General features: G+C 36.0%; 1 protein-coding gene and 1 non-coding gene across 14 annotated transcripts in view; one reads left to right on the plus strand and one right to left on the minus strand.

The window, feature by feature from the left end:
- Positions 1–21333, minus strand: part of LOC126964417 (ephexin-1) — a 132731-nt gene that overhangs the window by 8102 nt on the left and 103296 nt on the right. For 6 of the 13 annotated variants that reach the window (XM_050807514.1, XM_050811285.1, XM_050809749.1 and 3 more), the window contains 5 exons: positions 19886–20033; positions 17576–18101; positions 17095–17144; positions 11958–12069; positions 5193–5337 (listed from right to left, as the gene is read on the minus strand). In XM_050807514.1, the coding sequence (XP_050663471.1) occupies positions 5193–5337; positions 11958–12069; positions 17095–17144; positions 17576–18101; positions 19886–20033 (981 nt within the window). Of the gene's footprint in view, positions 1–5192; positions 5338–11957; positions 12070–13214; positions 13245–16974; positions 17145–17575; positions 18102–19885; positions 20034–21333 lie in introns of those variants that run through there. The other 7 variants (XM_050811284.1, XM_050829072.1, XM_050826118.1 and 4 more) reach the window with 4 other exon arrangements.
- Positions 19789–19860, plus strand: Trnae-cuc (transfer RNA glutamic acid (anticodon CUC)). The gene has a single exon. It is a non-coding gene; the product is annotated as a tRNA-Glu (tRNA).

Below are 21333 nucleotides of genomic sequence, written 5' to 3' on the forward strand. Positions count from 1 at the left end.
GGTACCTGCACGATAGACAATAGACACGTTCATAAGATACGAGCATACTCGCAAAAAAGGCCGGCAACACATGTCTTAACCCCTGGTGTTGCTGATCTCCATGTGCGGTTGCCTCATCACTACCCCGTGCCCTGCCCGTTTATATTATATAAAATCTTATATGAAATAAACCCATCAATATTTACCAGTGGGAAGCTCCTTTGCATAGGAAGCCGGCTAGATTTTGGGTACCACAACGGCCGCGGCGCCTATTTCTGCCGTGTACCAGTAATAGGTAAACATTACTGTATTTCGGTCTGAAGGGCTCCGTTGCTAGTGAAATTACTGGGCAAATGAGACTTAACATCTTATGTCTCAAGGTGACGAGCGCAATTGTAGTGCCGCTCAGAATTTTTGGGTTTTTCAATAATCCTGAGCGGCACTGCATTGTAATGGGTAGAGCGTATCAATTACCATCAGCTGAACGTCCTGCTCGTCTCGTCCCTTATTTTCATTAAAAAAAATGTCCGTTTTGTTCTTTGCCCTCCAAATAGCAACTGAAGCGAAGTGGAGACACTCCATGGCGAAAATTCGTAAAAATGCCAACAACTGCCGCTCAAGGACACAGGTACTTTTGATACAAGATTAAGGCATAACTCAACATAAGAATCTAGAAGGAGGCAGAATCAAAATTTATTCGCTCGGATACCAGAACCCCTACACTGCTCAAAAGTCATCGAGATTCGCTCAAGAACAGACAATGCCAGCTGGACAGCTCCCAGTCTAAGTATGGGTATGACCCACAATTCATTAAAAATTATTGATAAGATTATGAATTACTTCTTATCTTTTAAGTTATTAATATAAGAGTAAATATCATTTTGTGGTTCCTGTTCTTACATTCCGAACAATGGGCAAGAATCCTCGAAAATATTTGCGCGGAATACTTTTTCATTTTCTTATTTCTAGGCCAGTAGAAGACCAGTCAAGATCGGTCTAGCCGTTTCGGAGATAGGTCGGAAACAACGAATAGAGCGTCAAAAAAACTGTTATTGATATACAACGAGGAGTGTATATCAGTAACAGACACAACGAGATATTTAAATTAGTTTGAATTTTATGTAGATATGTAAAAGTAATATCCATCATGTGTTACACACGAGTACTGAGCTATTTTGGTCACATTGCCTGGAGACAACCAGTGCGGTTTTCAAGCTTTCTACCACGTTCTACAAAAAATACGCGTACACCTTCCTTAAAGGCTGGCAACGCTCCTGTGATTCCTCTGGTGTTGCAAGAGAATGTGGGCGGCGGTGATCACTTAACACCAGGTGACCCGTACGCTCGTTTGTCCTCCTTTTCCATAAAAAAAAAGATAATCTGGAGAAAATGGCTGTAAAGGGAAAGATCGAGGGCAAAAAACCACAAGGTCTGACCAAATAGACTCCACATTGAGATTCAATTTCCCGCAGTCCACAGAGTTATGTGAAGCCAGCTTGTTGAGAAATCAACGATGGCCTTTCAGGACAGGCGCGACCAGAGAATTCAAACAAAGAAAACGAGAAAACGGCAAATAATTAACATCTTCAAGTATACCATGAGACTAGTTGTTATGGAGTTATTCAGAAAGGCAAGTGTAATTTTGTTAAGTCGTTACAAACATCACAATAGAATTTTATATCTATGGTATTTGTAGATGAACAATCTCAAGAAGGTCAAGTACAGAGTTAACACAAGGTCAAAGTATTTACAACGCTCCATTACTTCATTAGCATTTAGAGCAATTAGCGCGGAAACTGTTTATTACGTTGTTTAATGTTTTGTTTTGCGCCGCGCCTCGCTGATAATTTAAACATACAGTTTGGTTAACACTCAGAACATTAAAAAGTATCATCAATAAGCTAATTTTTTTTATGGAATAGGAGGACAAACGAGGGTACGGGTCACCTGGTGTTAAGTGATCACCGCCGCCCACATTCTCTTGCAACACCAGAGGAATCACAAGAGCGTTGCCGGCCTTTAAGGAAGGTGTACGCGCTTTGTTTGAAGGTACCCATGTCGTATCGTCCCGGAAACACCGCACAAGTAAGCTCATTCCACAGCTTTGTAGTACGAGGAGGAAAGCTCCTTGAAAACCGCATTGTGGAGGACCGCCACACATCCAGATGATGGGGATGATATCCTAATTTATATGGGTGGTGATAAATTTACTTTATGCGATTTAACGGTAACATAACAATATAACAAAAGCGTACCTATTTCAATATATTATGTTGATGCATCATCATTGGATCCAAATTAAAAAAAAAACAAGTTTGGATTCAGTCATTTAAATTCTCATCATTACATAATAAAAAATTTAAGATTTTTTTTTATTAATAATAAATGTCACAGATAATCAATAAAAAGTAGATAAGTACCTATAGAATTTATAACTTCAAAATTAGCCACGAAAACACTTTAATATTCAAGTGTACTCCCTAGTGCGTTTTAGGGCTTTCTATTGTCTTTAAATCATATGTAATGCACTGTTAAATAAATAAATAAAAACGAACATCGATATTATGTTCTACCTATCGCCATCTCTCTCCCTTAGACAGGATAATCTCAACAGCAACATTCATAAAGTCATACACTAAAACAGTTTCAATTAGGCAGAAATCTCATAAAACAATTAACAATAATTATTGTATTTAGGAAACATGGTTAAATGGGACTTGGATAAGTGAGAAATTTCCATAACTGGCACTCATGTTGACGTCCCAACACTGGCACTGAATTACCTCTTTTAGTGGGACGAAGCAAACATTTATATCTGGGATTCGTTCTTTCGATTTATGATCAACGTTACCTCTATAACTGAGACAGCGAATTTTATATGCATAAACCTCTGTAACTAAGATAACATCCTTTTGTTAAAGGCATAAAAATTCATGAATAAATCAAAATTGATACCTTCAGAATTCTTTTTGATGTCATTTCTAATATACTAGATACTACTACCGCTTCGGAAACAAATGGCGCTCTGAGAGAGGAGAAGCGGCGCAAGAAACTTTCCCAGCATTCTTTTTTTTGCGTTCTTTTCAATAATAATATACAATATTGTACAGTCATTTCTATCGCAATAAAATAATCATAATCTAGTCCCACGCTTGCCGATCACTTAGATATTCAGCTGTGGAGTAATAGGATTTATGTTTGTTTACTTTCTTACTTATTCTTATTCTACCCGCAAATTCCGCATTAACTTAGCAAGTAATTTGCCTCAATGACCTTCAGTTTTAGTTTTGGTTTACTATACATGTCAAAACGAAGGCTAAAATCTTTATCAGTACGTGAAAAACATCTCATAGCTGATACTTCCAAAAGACAAACTAAAATGACAGATTTTTATAATTGATACATTCTGTTTCCATATTATTGTACTAATCATAAAAAAACGTGCTTGAATATTTTTGTTTATCACTTTTGTATGTGCATCTTATCTTTATTATTTTTTATTTGATTTAATAATCGCACCTCTATAACTGTAATAACCTGTATTCTGACCTCTAATAATGGAACCCTCTATAAATTTTCCATTGGGAGGCTCCTTTGCACAGGATGCCGGCTTGATTATGGGTACCACAACGGCGCCCTTTTTCTACCGTGGAGCAGTAATGTGTAAACATTACTGTGATTCGGTCTGAAGGGCGCCCTAGCTAGTGAAATTAGTGGCCAATGAGACTTAACATCTTACGTCTGAAGGTGACGAACGCAATTGTGGTGCCGCTCACAAAAGTTTTTGTTTTCAAGAATCCTGAGCGGCAGTGCATTGTAATGGGCAGGGCTACTACTTACCATCAGCTGAACGCCCTCGTCTCGTCCCTTATTTTCATAAAAAAAATGAGACAGATATTTATTTATACCTGGATATTTGAGACACTGGGTAAGTGGAATACCTCTATAAGTGAAACCAATTTGCAGGTCCCTTGATGTCACACTGAACCAGGTTTCCCTGTATTATGTTAAATTAATAAATAACAGTAAAGTTGAACATATGTGTCACTCTTACGACAACGTTTGTGGTTATGTGACGTAACACACGGCGTCTATTGTTTCGAGAAAAACCTTACAGCTCACAGCACAGACTAAACACGTCATAACTAATCACTTCGTATTGTTCAACTGGTAACTATTGCTGAAACAGCTGGCCTAATAGGCCCGTCGCTATTCTCAAGGTGACAAGCAATTTCTAGCGCTTATTTTTTACTTTCAGTTTTCAATTGAACAACAATTTAATTACTATTTGTCTGTGTTCTGTCTCTTACACACGCGTATTGTACGAGTGAGATAGATTTTTTTACTAAGAATCTTATCGCGCATCGCAAAGTGCTTGTTGTGTAGTTGGAAGACACCGTGACTGCACTCGATACATTGAGTAAGAAGTTAAGCCTTAATAGCCCAGTAATTTCACTAGCTACGACTCCTTTCAAACCAAAATCAGGCACCTCAATCAGATATGTGGTAGGCTCCTTTGCACAGGAAGCCGGCTAGATTACGGGTACCACAACGGCGCCTATTTCTGCCGTGAAGCAATAACGTGTAAAAATTACTGTGTTTCGGTTTGAAGGGCGCCGTAGCTAGTAAAATTACTGGGCAAATGAGACTTAACATCTTATCTCTCAAGGTGACGAGCGCAATTGTAGTGCCACTCAGAATTTTTGGGTTTTTCAAGAACTGCATTGTATTAAGTAGGGCGTATCAATTAACATCGGCTTAACGTCCTGCTCGTCTCGTCCCTTATTTTAATAAAAAAGGCAGAAAACATCGCTGCTATGGTGCCTTTGGAGCCGACATCCTGTATAAGAGAACCCCTACTGCTGAATGTAGTCTACGACGCAAAATATAGACGCTAAACGCATAAATATACAAAATCGCATAAAAAATCGATAGGCATTATTAGTGTGGAGCATTGAGCTAGCTTAATATAATATTGACACACTCTTACTCAAGATTATGCAAGACAACGATATATTTAATCTAATATACTTACTAAAACACACAAAAATACAAATAAACATCCATGACTCGGAAACAAACATTCATATTCATCATATGAATGATTGCACCTACCTAGCTCAGCAGGGTCAGTGTCACTGGGCTGTAGGGGTCGTCAAATTTTCATGAATTCCATATTCAAATCCATCTAAGTAAATAGATTAAATACATACCTCAACTTTAGCAGCGTTGTAGAACTGGTAAAGCGGTTCGTGGGTGAAGAGGGAGTGAGGTAGCGGCGATGCTGGGTGAGACGCTGATGATGCACCCGATGATGACGAGATGTTGCCAGCTGGGTAAGTGCCAGCCTCGGCGTACCTAAAAGTATACAAGAAATTTTACAAACTTTCTATATTTTTAAATTTTCTTTCTAATATTTGCATTCTATGTAAACGGAGGCTTCTAGCCTTCGTTTACATAGAATATAATTTCCGATTTTAAGACATGGGTTCGAAAATTTGCGGACGTGTTTGCGTAATCACTTACATGGGTTCCCAAATAAACGCTTAGTTACGTAATCGAATAAGATGTTAAGTCTCATTTGCCCAGTAATTTCACTAGCTACGGCGCCCTTCACACCGAAACACAGCAATGTTTATACATTTCTGCTTCACGGAAGAAATAGGCGCCGGTGTGTGTACCTATAATCTAGCCGGCATCCTGTGCAAAGAGCCTCCCACTGGTAAATTGTCTTCGGTCCTTGCAATCAATTACACGAATGTGGGCAAAGTTTCACTTCAATCCAAAGCTTTTTGAAATTACGTTCAAAGATTCTTTTATACAGATACATACCAAGCTAATAAAAACGAGTAAAAAATTATAATTGTTTAAATCCCAAATAGCAAAAACCTCAGCTTGGAAATATCGTTCCAAAAGAAATATCAACTGCATAATTAATTAAAATAAATCTCGATTCGGAAAGACATCAATTTATCACATAACAGGTTTTCGGAATTATTCATTATATGATGCTTTCGAAATTTTACTGTTAAATATATTTTCTTAAAAATATTTATTGTGATATGTAGGTACCGCCGTAGTATAGGGTTCTTTACCACTGGATGTAATATTATATGAGTAATTTCCGGAAGTCGTAATAATATTATCTGTTTCGATCAAAGTGCCACGAAAGAAACACTTAGAATTTATAAATAATAACGTAATGAATTTGCATGCAATCATTAAAATTGCAGCATAATTTAAATTTACTTTCGAATCTGCTTAATAAGTATATATTTGTTTTGCTCAGGAATATATAATTAAGAACTAAACTACAAAATAGTGAAATTATATGAATTTAAAAAAAGCCTTGGAAAATTATGTCATTCTAGTTATAATCAAAGAGGATGTAAATACTACGTAATAAGAGGCGGGATTGCCTAATTAAAAATTTAAATTAAGTTTAGTATGAAACGTGCAGTCATTTGTCATATGTAATGAAATAGTAGTAATTATACTACGGCGATTGGCGATGAAGTATAATTCGGCTAAGTTTGAAAGCGAACAGTTGCTTAAAAAGTAGAGGATTTCAGCTATCTCCGTTTTTAACAAGATTATAGCCGTCATCTGTCAATCTATCAATGACTGCACGTTTCATACAATCGAGTGAATCGCTTTTTTCTTAGTGTCGCTAGGATGGTTATAATCATGAAATTTTATTTCAACACGTAGTTAAATATTAAGTTTTTTTTTTAATTTTTAATTAGCTATGGACGGACTAACAGGGTGTTACACTGTACATTAGACCACAGAGTAGAGATCAACTCGGGTCATTATTACGTATTAGTAGTTTAAGTTATTATGTAAACAAAAATTCTATGTAGCATCACTAGACATTATATTATCTGATATCTTTAAACGAGCTATTCTTATATATATGTATATAAGATGTAATCTGAATCTCCGAAACGGCTCCAACGATTTTCATAAAATTTTGTGTACAGGGGATTTCGGGGGCGATAAACCGATCTAGCTAGGTTTCAACTTAAAAAATGTGCTTTTATCCGTGTTTTAATGAAAAACAGCTGCAATAACATAAGAATACAAAGGTAAATTTCGCCAATATACACAAGACTAATAGCTCAGATGGGAAATTGGGTGATAAGGAAAGTAGAAGACCCCGGTTCGAATCCAGAAGTCCTATTAGTTTTTTTTTTTGTTCAAGTTTTGTACATTCTTAAAAATCCGAGCAAGGCTCGGTCGTCCGGATATTGTATTATTAATAAACGCGAACTTAAGTTATTCCAAATTTAACTTCTTGTCCTTACCTTTGTACCTACAGAATTACACGACAGGGAGAACTAATTATAAACTTGGGGTAACTTTACATCGCGTTTATTAATAAGACAGTAGATGTCATGTCTCATTAGCCACATAATTCCATTAGCTACGGCGCCCTTCAAACCTAAATAAATTATTATAATAATTGCAAAATACTGCTTCACGGTAACAAAAGAACTCTGTATCTACGTAGCCGGCATTGATTAACTTTAAATTTGACGAACCATTCTGCCACTGGTAGCATTTGGTATCACTGGCGCCTATTTCTGCCGTGAAGCAGTAATGTGTAAGCATTACTGTGTTTCGGTCTAAAGGGCGCCGTAGCTAGTGAAATTACTGGGCAAATGAGACTGAACATCTTATGTCTCAAGGTGACGAGCGCAATTGTAGTGCCGCTCAGAATTTTTGAGTTTTCAAGAATCCAGAGCGGCACTGCATTGTAATGGGCAGGGCGTATCAATTAGCATCAGCTGAACGTCCTGCTCGTCTCGTCCCGTTATTACCATAAAAAAAAAACTAAGAAGATCAATCAGACCTATTTCGAAATTAGCACTTATTATTTAATTGGATGATAGTGACTACTATGATACAATACATTGGCTTCGTCTTTTACTGGGACCAATACCAAAGAAAATATAATAGTGCCAATACTATCCCCCTTATTCATAATGGTCCGCTAACTTTAAACAGCCTCTTAGGAGTGTTTTACCTCATTCTGACTTAGGTCAATAGAAGAAGACAGAGTGAGAATTAGCAATGCTTTAAGTTAGCAGACTATTATGAATAAGCGGGTTAGTGTGAAATGCATCTTAAGGTAACCAAATAATATACTACCTGCGGCTTAACGTTGATAAGAAATGCTTCTTAATAATGCTATCACCTATTTTATTATAAAGATTAATAAAGCTATGTTGAACGATAATCGACATTGTAACCAATGACATGGTGTAGATAATGTAACAAATGTATGACTAAGAGACTTCACTTTCAGAAGAAAAGGTCTATGTGCGAATTGTTTTTTGAAATGTTTGCGACATTTTGATATAAAACTATAATCACACTTATATTAACGATTGGTCTCCGCTGCGATCCAACTAGATACCGCAGGCGTAGGCGCAAATTACGGCAACTAATACTATGCCCTAGTGGGCGTATTCGAGCCAGTCTCGAACAATGTGTGACGTTGACGTGCCACATGATCTGTTAAACTTTGCTGATAATAACTGAAACTAAAATACCGGGTTTGCGTAGTAAAACTTTGTAAAAATAAAAACTATGAAAAATAAGAAAAACACTGGGATCACATACCTATCATCAGTAAGTCATTTGTATGTTATTAATTTCAATGTAAAATAACACGTATATAAGTTACAAAATTTGAAAGATGCCAATGAGTGTCAAGATACTACGCACACAAGCATCTAATAGTTGCCGTAATATCTGTTAGTGCGGTATCTAGTTGCAGCGCAGCGGAGACCAATCCAATTAATCTAAGACCTAACATTATCACCGCCGCCTATCGTTCTAGACGAAATATGACAGTTTTTGAAGTATCCATGCTGAATGAACCTGGAAAAATATCGTTAAAGGAACTTCGTACCATTACATCTTTGTCGTGGAAAAAAGATTTTTCGAGAACTTTGAATTTATGCAGCTTATCTAGAAGGGTACGTTGGTTGTATGTAAGATGTTCTTCATAGAATCTTTGCAACTGTCGTTTGACATCTAAGTGCGAGTTAATAACATATAATATAACAGCATGGTTATTGAAAATGTAATCAAATCAGCGTAAGTAATATAATATGCAGTTTTTGTCAAACTTCAAGTTGCTTGATGGCTTCAACAGCCGGTCTCGTAACCGGATTGGAGCCTGTATTGGAAATTAGTTGAATTTTGCCAATGACCCAGGATCGTCTCCTTTAGGACAAGAGCACATTTGGATGCTTTATAAATCTAATAAGAATAAAATTATAAAATAGTTAATTTTTCGGCATGCCATAACAAACCGATATTATTACAATAGAATATATAATAATAAACATTATTTAAACTAAATGCGGTAGTTGCAGCATGTGCTTTCTAAATACTATAGATAAATATCATTGGCTGAAATAATGACTTTTTAAATGTGGCAACACATCTAACATATTACATAGTACAAAATAATATGCAAATTAATTTTTGCTAATTTATATAACACACTGTTTTTAATTCACTTTTAATTGTTCTGTTAAAAAACACTACATTGAGATAATTACAATGAATTGCTTTACATATTATGATAAATATAAATGCTTTTAAATAAAGAGAATATCAAACTGATACGACTCCCTGTACACAGGTTAAAGGAAAAAAGTTTTTTTTTTTAATTTATTGGGAAATGAGCCATTGGAAGTCAGAATTATAACTTACCACAGTTAATGATAACTGAAGGCACACACTGATAAAATATGATGAACTTGAATGATCAACTTTCTACGTTAAGATAAGATAAGTTATAAAAAAAAGTTCTAGGCTAAAATAAATATTTAAGCTAAAAAATATGTCGGAAATCTTAACTGACACTAAAAACATAATTTAAATATCGGTCCGGATAGCAGGATTGATGAAGCATTGCCGAGTGAATTCATAAAACTGATGACCAGTATTGCTTGTACTGTGTAACTAAGCATATGAATTAACGTAGTATGCTTTAAGTGACGAGTCATCAGCGATTTAAGGATATAAACAAGCATTTAAATCAACGAACCCAAGAAATAGGAACTAACTTAAAATTTTGCAAATTTGCTAGCAGGTAAAGCTATTGCTGCGTTGTAAGCAATGAAATTGCCAAAAAAAGATTCACGCACACATTGAAACGAATCGAGAGATAACCAAATTTTACTTTCTTTATTAAGGGAAATAAGGCGTAAAGAATGTCTTTACCTAATATCAAGTCATGTTTTAGTAACTTGGTTATACTAGTCTTTTCAATATGCGACAGTCATCTCATAAAATATTTATAAAACTCATCCAATTGTAGCAAACAAATCAAAAGTGTATACAAAATATTTTTACGTGAAGAACATTTAATTTGTCGGGACGGTTAGACGAGGTCTTATAAAGCTAATTACTTATTCATTATTATTTAATATTAGTAATATTCCTGATTCCTACTTTTTTCAAATCTTTATTTACATAAAGAATTTACATAGTATAATTAGAAGCTCACAAGAATTAGATCGCGATCGCCTGTGCCTCGCGCCAAAGGTAACGGTGGTACAAGAAACTGGCTTGTGAGTCAGCGCCGTGGATCGATCGTCTCGTGCGCAGGAGTTCTGAGATTGAGGCGAGGAATTATTGCTATTATAATCAGCTAGAATCTCAGCTATTGTTTAATCAAGTTTTTTTGTTGCAATCGAACTGTCGGTACAAGATATTCTGCCGTTGGTATCGAACAATATCGTAAAATGAATTCCAGTATCCCTATAGAAACGTTATTTCATGTTTTTATATTTTTTTTATATAAGAGGCAGAAAACGGACAAAAGGCTTACGTGATAGATTGTTCGCCCACTGACATCCGCAACACCACAAGTTGAGCTGGAAGTGTGTTCTGTGTGTGTGATTGATTCCACAGAGTTGGACAAGTCAAGAGATTTTAGCAAAACGTGCGGTTGTAGAAAGCCAGGCGGCAACATGATGCGTATGAAATACGGCAGTTTCACGCAACCTCTGGTGGTGGAATTCGGTTGCTAGTATCAAACCGAACAGCCCTTGTGCATATGTGGTAGAAGATGCAGAGATAACCCACGTCTCTACGCAAGCCAAAGAATCAAGCCGATCGGACATGACTTGATTGTAACCACAGTAATATTTATTTCTGTGATTGTAACTCTACAAATTGTATCTCTTTGGGATGAACATTTCTTGATAACGTCAGATCACTGTGGAAGATTTTAGCAGTGAGCTGTAGCTAATAGTTTCTATCACAACATGGTATTGGTGCCAGTAAGACAGTACTACTCAGGACTGTATTAAGCCACTATACAAATCATAAGTACTACTGCAATCTCACCTAATTGTAAAAAGCAAGTGTAAAATAAATTCAAAATAAAAAAATCTTAACAATGTTCACAGTTCACATTAGCTCTACAGGGAAATTGCATCACAATCTCTACTTATATTAGTTTTGCAGCTTCCACGTTAAACAAATAACACTCCTATTTTGAGTCAAGAGTTTCGACTGAATACGCTGAAAAAGCTATTTGAATTATCAGCTAAGGTCGGGGGTTAATAAGATACGGACAGATTTCTGGAGGCCTATTACCAAAACCGACAGCAGAAGTTTCGGTCCGAAACCAAAGAACGACGAACTACAAATTAAATCCTATTACCAAAGTACTTCGTATTCGAATAGTGCGTGACCATAAAAAGTGAAGTTGTAGTTACGATCATAATAATGTCAAATAACGATAAAGTAAATGTCAAGTAAATTTGGGACACGTAAGCGAAATACAAAATGTCTAATCGCGAACTTCGTTTCGATCTTTGGATCCGAAAACACTTTCGTAATAGGAAAATGTGCGATCCGTCAACCGAAACTTCGTATTTCGATATTGGTAATAGAGCTCTTGATGGGTGATATACATCGGCTAAATTCTTATAAATATAACTTACCAAGCAGAGTTGGACGTCGTGCCCGCGTCGGTCAGGCACTCGGCGTACCACGAGGTGCGGGTCCGAGGAGCCTTATCCTTCCGTGACAACGTCGGCAACAGCCGCTTCAACTCTGTTAATACATTCTGGCATCACTATCACTCTACTGGCGCGAGGACCGTTGAGTGTCAATAGAAAACATTATGAAACGTCATCATCATTAAGTTAACTTAAACCAACATATTATATTGACGAACTGAATTGAATCGATCCATAGAGAATTAAAATGTTGCTTCAAAATTTAAATAAAGCCTGATTCCAAGGGTTGCATGAATTTATCTGGCGTTTCAAATCTGTAGCAAAACCAAGCTCGAAGCAGAACTAAAAATTGGTTTCAAACAATTTTAAATTTATAAATAAGTAACCATAAAAAAAATCTTTAACCCAAAAACTTACTAGTTAAATCTCAAAGATTTAATTTTGTAATCTATGACGCGACGAGGTGTTTCAATGTTATCTCTTTATAAGGCGTTTACGACCTTATTGTCTAGCAACGGCGTAGGATTTAAATACCTACGTAAGTCGTATGTCGTAAGCGTGGTACGTAAATTATCGATTGTACACTAGGTTCTTTACTTGAATAATAAAATCAAATGAATTCCAGACGGCAATACAACATTTATTCATCTATATAGAGTCTTAAGTAAGGCGTCGTCACGCCAAGTAAGCCAGTTTTGAAACTATAGAAAAAGCCTCTTGAGTATTTTTTATGTAAATAAGGAACGAGACGAGCAGGACGTTCAGCTAATTGTAATTGATACGCCCTGCACATTTCAATGCTGTGCCGCTCAGGATTATTGAAAAACCAAAAAATTCTGAGCGGTACTACAACTGCGCTTGTCACTTTTAGACATAAGATCTCAAGTCTCATTTGCCCAGTAATTGCACTAGCCACGGCGCCCTTCAGACCGAAACACAATAATGTTTACACATTACTGCTTCACGGCAGAAATCGGCCGTTGTGGTACCCATAATCTAGACGGCATCCGGTGTTAAGAAGCCTCCCACTGGTAAACTGAGACAACAAACATACAAACACTTAAATAACTATAGTTTTCCACCTAATGACCTACAAATTCTTGATGCGTTAAGAATCTAAATTCCTTTAAAGTAACCTTCAAACATGGTTTGATTCACTCACGGCAAAACATGTTTGTTTCTATTCAACACTCAAAGATCCTCTATAACACTTATACATGCAATATAATATACACTTACTGCCCATAATATACATGTATGACACGAGAAACATAAACGTGCACTTAACATTATTGCATGAACACATCTGATGCTATGCAATGGCAGACTGATCACTGATCTCTCGCCCACACATAACATATTATGCATAAGTTCGCACAATGGCGCGCAAATTGTATGAAACATTTAAGCTTTTATATAAGCATTAGATTATCATAATATATTCTACACTTGTGTAGTAATTACACCATACTGTTTACACTGTTATAAAGCTGATCCTATTACTTAACTATTTCTAGATTTGTGATTTTAAGTTCAACACATCATTACAGCGCAAGTCAATAACGGCCGTTCCCAATATACTATCTACAGATAGAGATAAATTGCTACCTTCTACAGTCAGTAATTATGCTGAAAGTGCTGTCAATAATCTGAAGCAGTCCCAATATACCCGATAAGTCATTCTTATCGCCTTATATTGAGACGCGTGAATTGCAATTTCCATACAAACTTCTATAGCTGGTAAGCTATACGTCGTCCCATTGACAGATAGCGTGTACGGATAAGGTGAGTTGCCGTCGATAAGTTTATTGGAACAGAAAAATCAACGATCGTTACGATTTTTATCTCAAGTAAGAGGTAGACTGAATTTTGGGAACGGCCGTAAATGATTAAGATTAACAATGCACAGTTATAGTAAGAAATTATTCAAGTATCAAAACTATTATGATCTCGAAAGATTAACTATCGAATGCTTATGTAAATGTAAGATTTTATAGAAAAGAATAATATTTTATATTAAATGAAGGGAGACCGCAACCAATAAGTACAGACAGCAAAAAAAGTACAGAGTAGGTGATACAAGTGAATGTAATGAAAAATGCAATGGACAGAAACAAAGACAGTGCAAACATATACATGCTGTGACATACACCGTAACCGACCTCTGCTTACCGGTCATAACTTTTTATAAAGACAACTATAAAATTAATGTCAAATAAAAGTATTTCAAAAGGGTTTTTTTCAAGTCTAAAAGTATTCTTAGATTTTGTGATTATTGGATAGAACTGTGTAAATGGCAAGCCTTCCTGTTTTCCAAATTAACAGATTATTGCAGATTTCTTATTCTTAAGCTTATGATAAGCTTGTAAAATATATAACTTAATGTAATTTAATAACAATGCATAATTAAAAAGTTCGATTTAAATAAATTTCAAATTGGATTTTGCAATAGTACGATCTGTTTCGGGTTAGTCAAAAATAAATTATTATTATTATTTTGCAAAAAGAGGAACGGTTAAAATAATTATAAAATTTCGTTGGCTAATAGTATATTTATATAAATGTAAGTACTTGTTGATTATCGGGGTATAACCTAATTATATTCGGACTAAGCACGAATGCACAATCACAATTATCTAATTTGCTCGTTTAGTAAACATTTTTAATAAAATTTTGGGCCACGGGAATAAAAGTATATAGTGCATGAATCCAGTAGAGATTTGCATCTACTAACCCACCAGACTTAGTAATTAAAGTAGTTATTTAAAAAGTTATAACCGGTAGGTCGGAGATCCTGACCTGTTTAGCGCTGTCTTCGCTACAGTCACCGGAGATCTTAATCAATCTGTGTTCAATTACGTTTGATAAATCAATAAAAGACATCAACTGTAACCACAAGGCTTATTATGAGCATCATTACCATACAGATTCTATACTGGAGTACCTGCTGGAGAACCAACGGGATCTCTATAACAAAAACTCCACTCATCTTATAACCCGCAAAAGTTAGAAGCCGCCATTTTGACGAGATTTTACTTAATCAAAATTGAGGCAAATACAAAATGGCCGCCATGCAAATTAAAAAATGTTTCTTTTGCAAAAAGTATTTAATTATATCATCTTGTGCGATGGGAACCTTTCGTGTGCAAATCTGATTCAGACTTGACCGGTATTTCTTTATAAGGTAGAAAAGTTTACCATACTTAGTCATTCGAAAGAAAGCGAGAACATTTGTATAAACCTGCTTCATATCACCCAAAATATTGCTAACTTTAATATACATATTTTGAAACAGATATACATTTTCACACAATTATTGATCATCTAATTAATTTACACCTAATAAAGGTACAATTTGAGAGAGGCGACTAAGACATGCGATTGCGACTCGAATCGTTTCAACTATTTGTTGCACACGACAGATGACGGCGACGACCAGTCGGTCTAACGTTGAGCCTGGGAACATGTGGTTTACAATTTATAAACATAAATGAGAAAATAATTATAATCCGATATTGTTCTTGTATTAATACAGAATAAAATTATTTGGATTTTAAACATAAGTATCACATATTTCCTACCTAATATTGTTCAAAATTAAAAATATTATCCCAAATGTCTTAAACCTAATTAATACACTTAAGGAGCAAAATATCATCTCTTATGTTAAATTAATTAGAACATTGTCTTCTTTACCAGAAAGCATTAAATCCACCATTTTATAAGCTATGAAGCACACACGGTCTCCTCTTTCTGTTCGCGCCATAAATGTTCCTTGTATAAATAAATCATGTCATCCCCGCACGATAGAATGGGGACCGACCGCCATGTTAGTGACGTCAGATATCGTTTGCATATTGTCGTCGTCATGGATACGTCAGTGGATATAACAAACATGATTACACAAAGGAGATGAGTCGTGAGTCGTTACTTCAGGAGCCTTTTGTTGCCGTCGCTTGTCTTAGTCGCGTATATCAAATTATAATTATACCAGTACTGTACGCGAACAATTATGTACACACTTATGGATAAGATTATTTTTCCAGAAAAAGTTGTTGGCTGTGTGTGTTAATGTAATTATATTTTATTCAATAAAGTTTAGTTACCCATCCTCCTTTAACTATACACAAATTTTATATTATCTCGTTTATTCCAATAATCGCATTCCATTATTTGAAATAAAAATATTTCTCTACTTGTCATTCTCCATATTCTTCTTTTAAGTTAAGTCTTTTGAATATATTGTATGTCAGTTAAATTTGGGGCTTTTATCAACAACATAACTGAGCTGACATTATGAGGGCTGTGAAACTAATTATTATATATTTACATTTTCATCTTTAAATGTTTGGAAAACCTGACGAGATTTTTTTTATGATAGAATAAAAACATGTAGGTATTTTAAAGCTTTGTTTTAATTATCTAGTTATTCTATTCTTTCTATTTTCGTTTTACGTTTCTATGCCTTCTACTCGACTAAGTCGAGTTAGTACCTAAGTCTTTTGTGGGGCGATGTATATTCTTTTATATTTTTAAACAAGATCCCAGAAAATGTTCAAAACAAAAGTATTACGTTATTCAAAAGAATTGTTAAAAAACGTTTGTGTGGTTACTATATAGTATAAATGACTTTCTTAATGATACCACAGATTGGGAATGGAGCGACCGTCCTCAGGCTATTAAATAATAAGTTTAATTGTACAATATTAGTTACTTTGTAAACATATTTGTTGATGAAAAAAAAAAGCCCGCTGAGTTTGTTGCGCCCATTCTTCTCAGGCCTGAGGCATTCTTTTTGGAATAGGTGGCAGTGTTTTTGACTTTCAATAAGTGATGTCACATCCTATTTTGAATAAAAATGTTTGAATTTGAATATGCTGTTCTGATGTAAATGCCACGAATTAAGAAAATATGTCTCTAGCATCTTATTTATGTCATTAGAGGTCCTAGCCGGGAGTAATAACAGATCTGTGACGCACATGACGTCATAAGATCTGACCTTCGTTGACAGCGCTAAGGTCAGTGTGGTGCGCGGAGGGCGGGGGCGGGGGAGGCACAGCGGGTCGCTCGAGCGCCAAGCACGGCGACGACTCGGACCACGCGGCCCGGAGACGCGTACCCTCGCGCCGGGGGGACGCGGCGTCCGACGGAGTCGCACCGCTGTCGCTGCTGGACAAATATACACCTTATTAGTACATCAAACAAGGTTCACTTTTATTGGCAGAATGTGAACGTGTAGACTGTAGGGCATTCAAACATTGAAACTGTTTTGGCATGGCTTAACGGTGTGATTATTAAAATACCTACAATACAAGTCTACTAGACTTAAAATAGACTTTAGTAGACAAACGGTAAAATATGGCACTTTGATTTAGTTTGGTGTTTTATTTTATAGAGTAAATTTATCTTAATCATGTTTCCGCTCCTAAAATATATAACTATACTTATTTATCCCAAAGACAAAGGCATAAATGACCTTCTTGTGAATTATAGATATAATATAGATAGGGTCTGTAATAGGGAAGAAAGTAAGTAGGAAATTGCCGTTTTATAGTGATAAATACAAATTTCAGTTTTAATCCAAAAAAAATATTACTCACCAGTTGCTGAAACCCGAATCTCCATCCATAGAGTCCGTCAAATAGAAGGTGGAGTTGGTAATCTTCAGAGCGCTCGGTATTTCAGAGTTGATGTCAACAGCCATAGACGTAGCTCGCCTAAATCTCGACTTGAATGACAAGTAAGCCTTCCTCGATAACGTGCCGCCATCTTTTTTCATCTCGTTCGGAGTAGTAGGCTTTTCTGGGTGAGATTTTTCAGGTAGTGGGGGAGGAATCTCCCCACTCAGTCGCTTCTCGCCCGTACTCAGACGTTTCTCCCCACTTTTCTCCTTCTTCTCCCCAATTACAGTCTTTAATTCATCTTTGAATGATCCCGTGATTTTCGCCAAGGAATTCTCAGTCTTATTTGGCTTGGTTTCAAAGTTGATGTTGCTGTATACGTTTTGGTTCTCTGGCTTTTCATAATTAGCGTATGTGGGTGATTTTGTCTTTGTTTGGTTTTTTGGAACGTCGTAGGTACCATTTTGATTTGAAGACTTGATGAAGGTTTTACCATCCATTGCTACTGTGAACAAAAAAAAAAATTTAAGTGTTAGTGTGACGAAGTCTGTATAAAAAATATCTTGCCCACTTGCACTATTTTATACTACATTTACTAAACAAAAAAAAAATACTTTACGGCGTTACAAAATATATGTATTATCATGTTATATAAATATTAATAAATTTGACGCGATATTAAGCGTATTTCATCAAAATATGAGATCCTCAAATCCGCACTGATGTAATATCATAAGCCTTAACTGATAAGTTGTAATCTACAAACATATTTAGATAAGGGAAAGAAGCAAAAATATTAAAAAAATGCGAAAATCGTGGTGATGAGAAAGAAAATTTGTGTTATGTGCTCATCAATAAATAGTCACATATCTCAATAATAAAATCGTAAAAGCACTGTCAAAGTGTAGGGTAATCATTACTTGTGTAATAAACGCGAAGTAAAGTTATTCCAAATTTAAAACTTTTTGTCCTTATATTACCTTTGTCACGATAGAATTACATGACAGAGGAACATTATTGTAATATTTGTACAGATATAATCTTCTTAATATAGTATATAAATTCAATGTCCTGACTCCTGATGTTTATTTCAAGTGAACTCCCAAATTAATGAACGGATTTGAATGGGATAAACATTCAGTTTAGTCCAACTATTTTTTCTATGAAAATAAGGGACAAGACGAGCAGGACGTTCAGCTGATGGTAATTGATACGCCCTGCCCATTACAATGCAGTGCCGCTCAGGATTCTTGAAACCCCCAAAAATTATGAGCGGCACACAAACTGCGCTCGTCACCTTGAGACAAGATGTTAAGTCTCATTTGCCCAGTAATTTCACTAGCTACAGCGCCCTTCAGACCGAAACACAGTAATGCTTACACATTACTGCTTCACGGCAGAAATAGGCGCCGTTGTGGTACCCATAATCTAGCCGGCATCCGGTGCAAAGGAGCCTCCCACTGTTCACTTGAGAGATAGGATGGTTTTTATTCCGATTTGGGACCCATAATTATTTTTTTTCCTATATGTATTTGTTTTGTATGAGATATTTTCTATGAGAGAATTTATTGACGCATCTATTCAATTCCATCCATATAATATAATTCTCCTGCTCATGTGTATGTTAGTGAACTCCTCCTAACGGCTGGACCGATTTTTCAAATTTAAGACGTATGTACAGGACAACGTCTGTAGGGTCCACTAGTATTGAATAAAATTTTTGCATGAACGTTCAAAAAAGGTCGAGAAAACATATAGGCTACATTTTTCTGATAGCAAATAGCCAGTTGTTCCCAGTTTCCTGGATTTTCCCCCACAAACCTTATGTATTAGTTTTTAAGCATAATAAAGTTTTATCCCCCAACACGTAGATAGGGTTGTAGAAATAAGTTTTCTGATACCTACATATATAAGGCTTAATTGTAAATTGCTTTAATAAGTAGATTATAAGTAATTTTGTATATATATTTTACTATCAAATATAGAAATTTGCAATTTGAATTTTTTTTTATAGGCTACATTATTTGTCACGTTAGATGCGGGCAAAGAATGTTTCTTTTATCATAGCGTCCATCCATTTGGACGATTTCGCGGGCATCAGCTTGTATCGTAATAATGTATTAAAACCTTGAGATTTTTATTTAAATAGTTTATCAAACAATAGAAGCGTTATTATCAACTATTACGTACAATCCGATATGGTCTAGTGGCTAGGATACCTGGCTCTCACCCAGGAGGCTCGGGTTCGATTCCCGGTATCGGAAACTTTTTTTTGTTGTTTTTTCTTACCTGAATATCTTTTCGTAAGGTTACGTTTGATTTGCCTCATTTTTTTCTGCGCTGCGTTTGCTATTTTTGTCAATGTATATTGTCCGCTCGCGTTGGGCGGCGTCGGTAACCTTGACGCAGGCAGCGCCGGCGGTTGCGGAGATAAAGTCTACAAAAAACAAAGGTTACGATATAAATACGATTATTATTTTATATAAATAGAATTCGTACAGGCGGGATTAGTTTTATCTGCAGACTAACGAAAGAGGATGGCAATCTGCCTCAAACAACAAGCCAGTCCTTAGAACTACTAGTATAGTCTATTTGGATTTTTCTTTATTATTTTAACAGAGCTAGGATTGTTGTGGTATTGCTGATGTCTCTTATCTGTAGCCGAATCTATCACTGAGGCTGGCGATGTCTCTTCTCTCAAGCTTCGTGTGCTATTATCTTGTAAACTAGCTTTACGCCATCCAATGATGTATTTGCATTCTATAGTTTGGTTACCTAAATAATTTCGGAACTCTTCTCGTTATAAGTATTCCAAGAATCGCAACAATGCAGTGTTGAATGATCCCAACGATGTGAGCAGTTCTTCATCATATGCGGCGTAATAATTAAAATGCACTCAAAAGTTTGTTGTTTTGAATAATAAATCATAATAATAATAAATACTTTCCTATAAGCGTAATAAAAATTATGAATGCTGTGGTAGCTTATAAGTGATTTAACTCTTATCCATATTATTATTATATTTTAAGTTTAAGCATGTTAAGAGTGTAATTTGTTAGTTGCCCAAATATATAAATAAATAAATAAATATGCCTATTTGTGTCAAGTGACAGTGGAACGGAAACACAGCCCACAGAACGGAAAGCCGATTAGGCTAGACTTTGACTTGTAGTCATGTCTTGCAAGGTGGAAGCAATTGCAGGATCACCTGAGGAGGAGTCGGCTAGACGCAGAAGGCGCAAAAATGGTATGTACAACGGTTTACATAATTTGACTTAATCTTTTTAATTTATGGGGACCAACGGGCAAGTAGCTTACATTTAATGAAAAATGGCCGGAAGCCCCACGGATATCTAAATTCCAGAGGTCAAGAGTTGCGCTGCCGGCTTTTGTAGTGAGAGTGTGTTCTAATCTAAAAACTCGCAAAGTTATATCGGCTTGTTAATACTGCCAAAAATGATTTCTGGAAATGGCTGTGTGAAGTAAAAATACCAGACATAATTGTGGAGGTTGACGTATATATACATCGCATTGATTGGCGACTGTCGTACCTTATCGCCACTTCAGCCGAAAGACCTCCTGCCTTTCCCTCATCCAATTCCAGCAATCTGGACCAGCTCATCGGTCCATCTTGTTTGGTTGGTAGCGCAAACAAGATGGCATTGCGTTTTTCTGTAAGTGGTCGCCATTGGATATTCTACTGCCCCAACGGCCATCTGTCCTCCCAGCTATAAGCC

This window comes from Leptidea sinapis, chromosome 1, assembly GCF_905404315.1.
Source record: "Leptidea sinapis chromosome 1, ilLepSina1.1, whole genome shotgun sequence".
NCBI lineage: Eukaryota > Metazoa > Arthropoda > Insecta > Lepidoptera > Pieridae > Leptidea > Leptidea sinapis.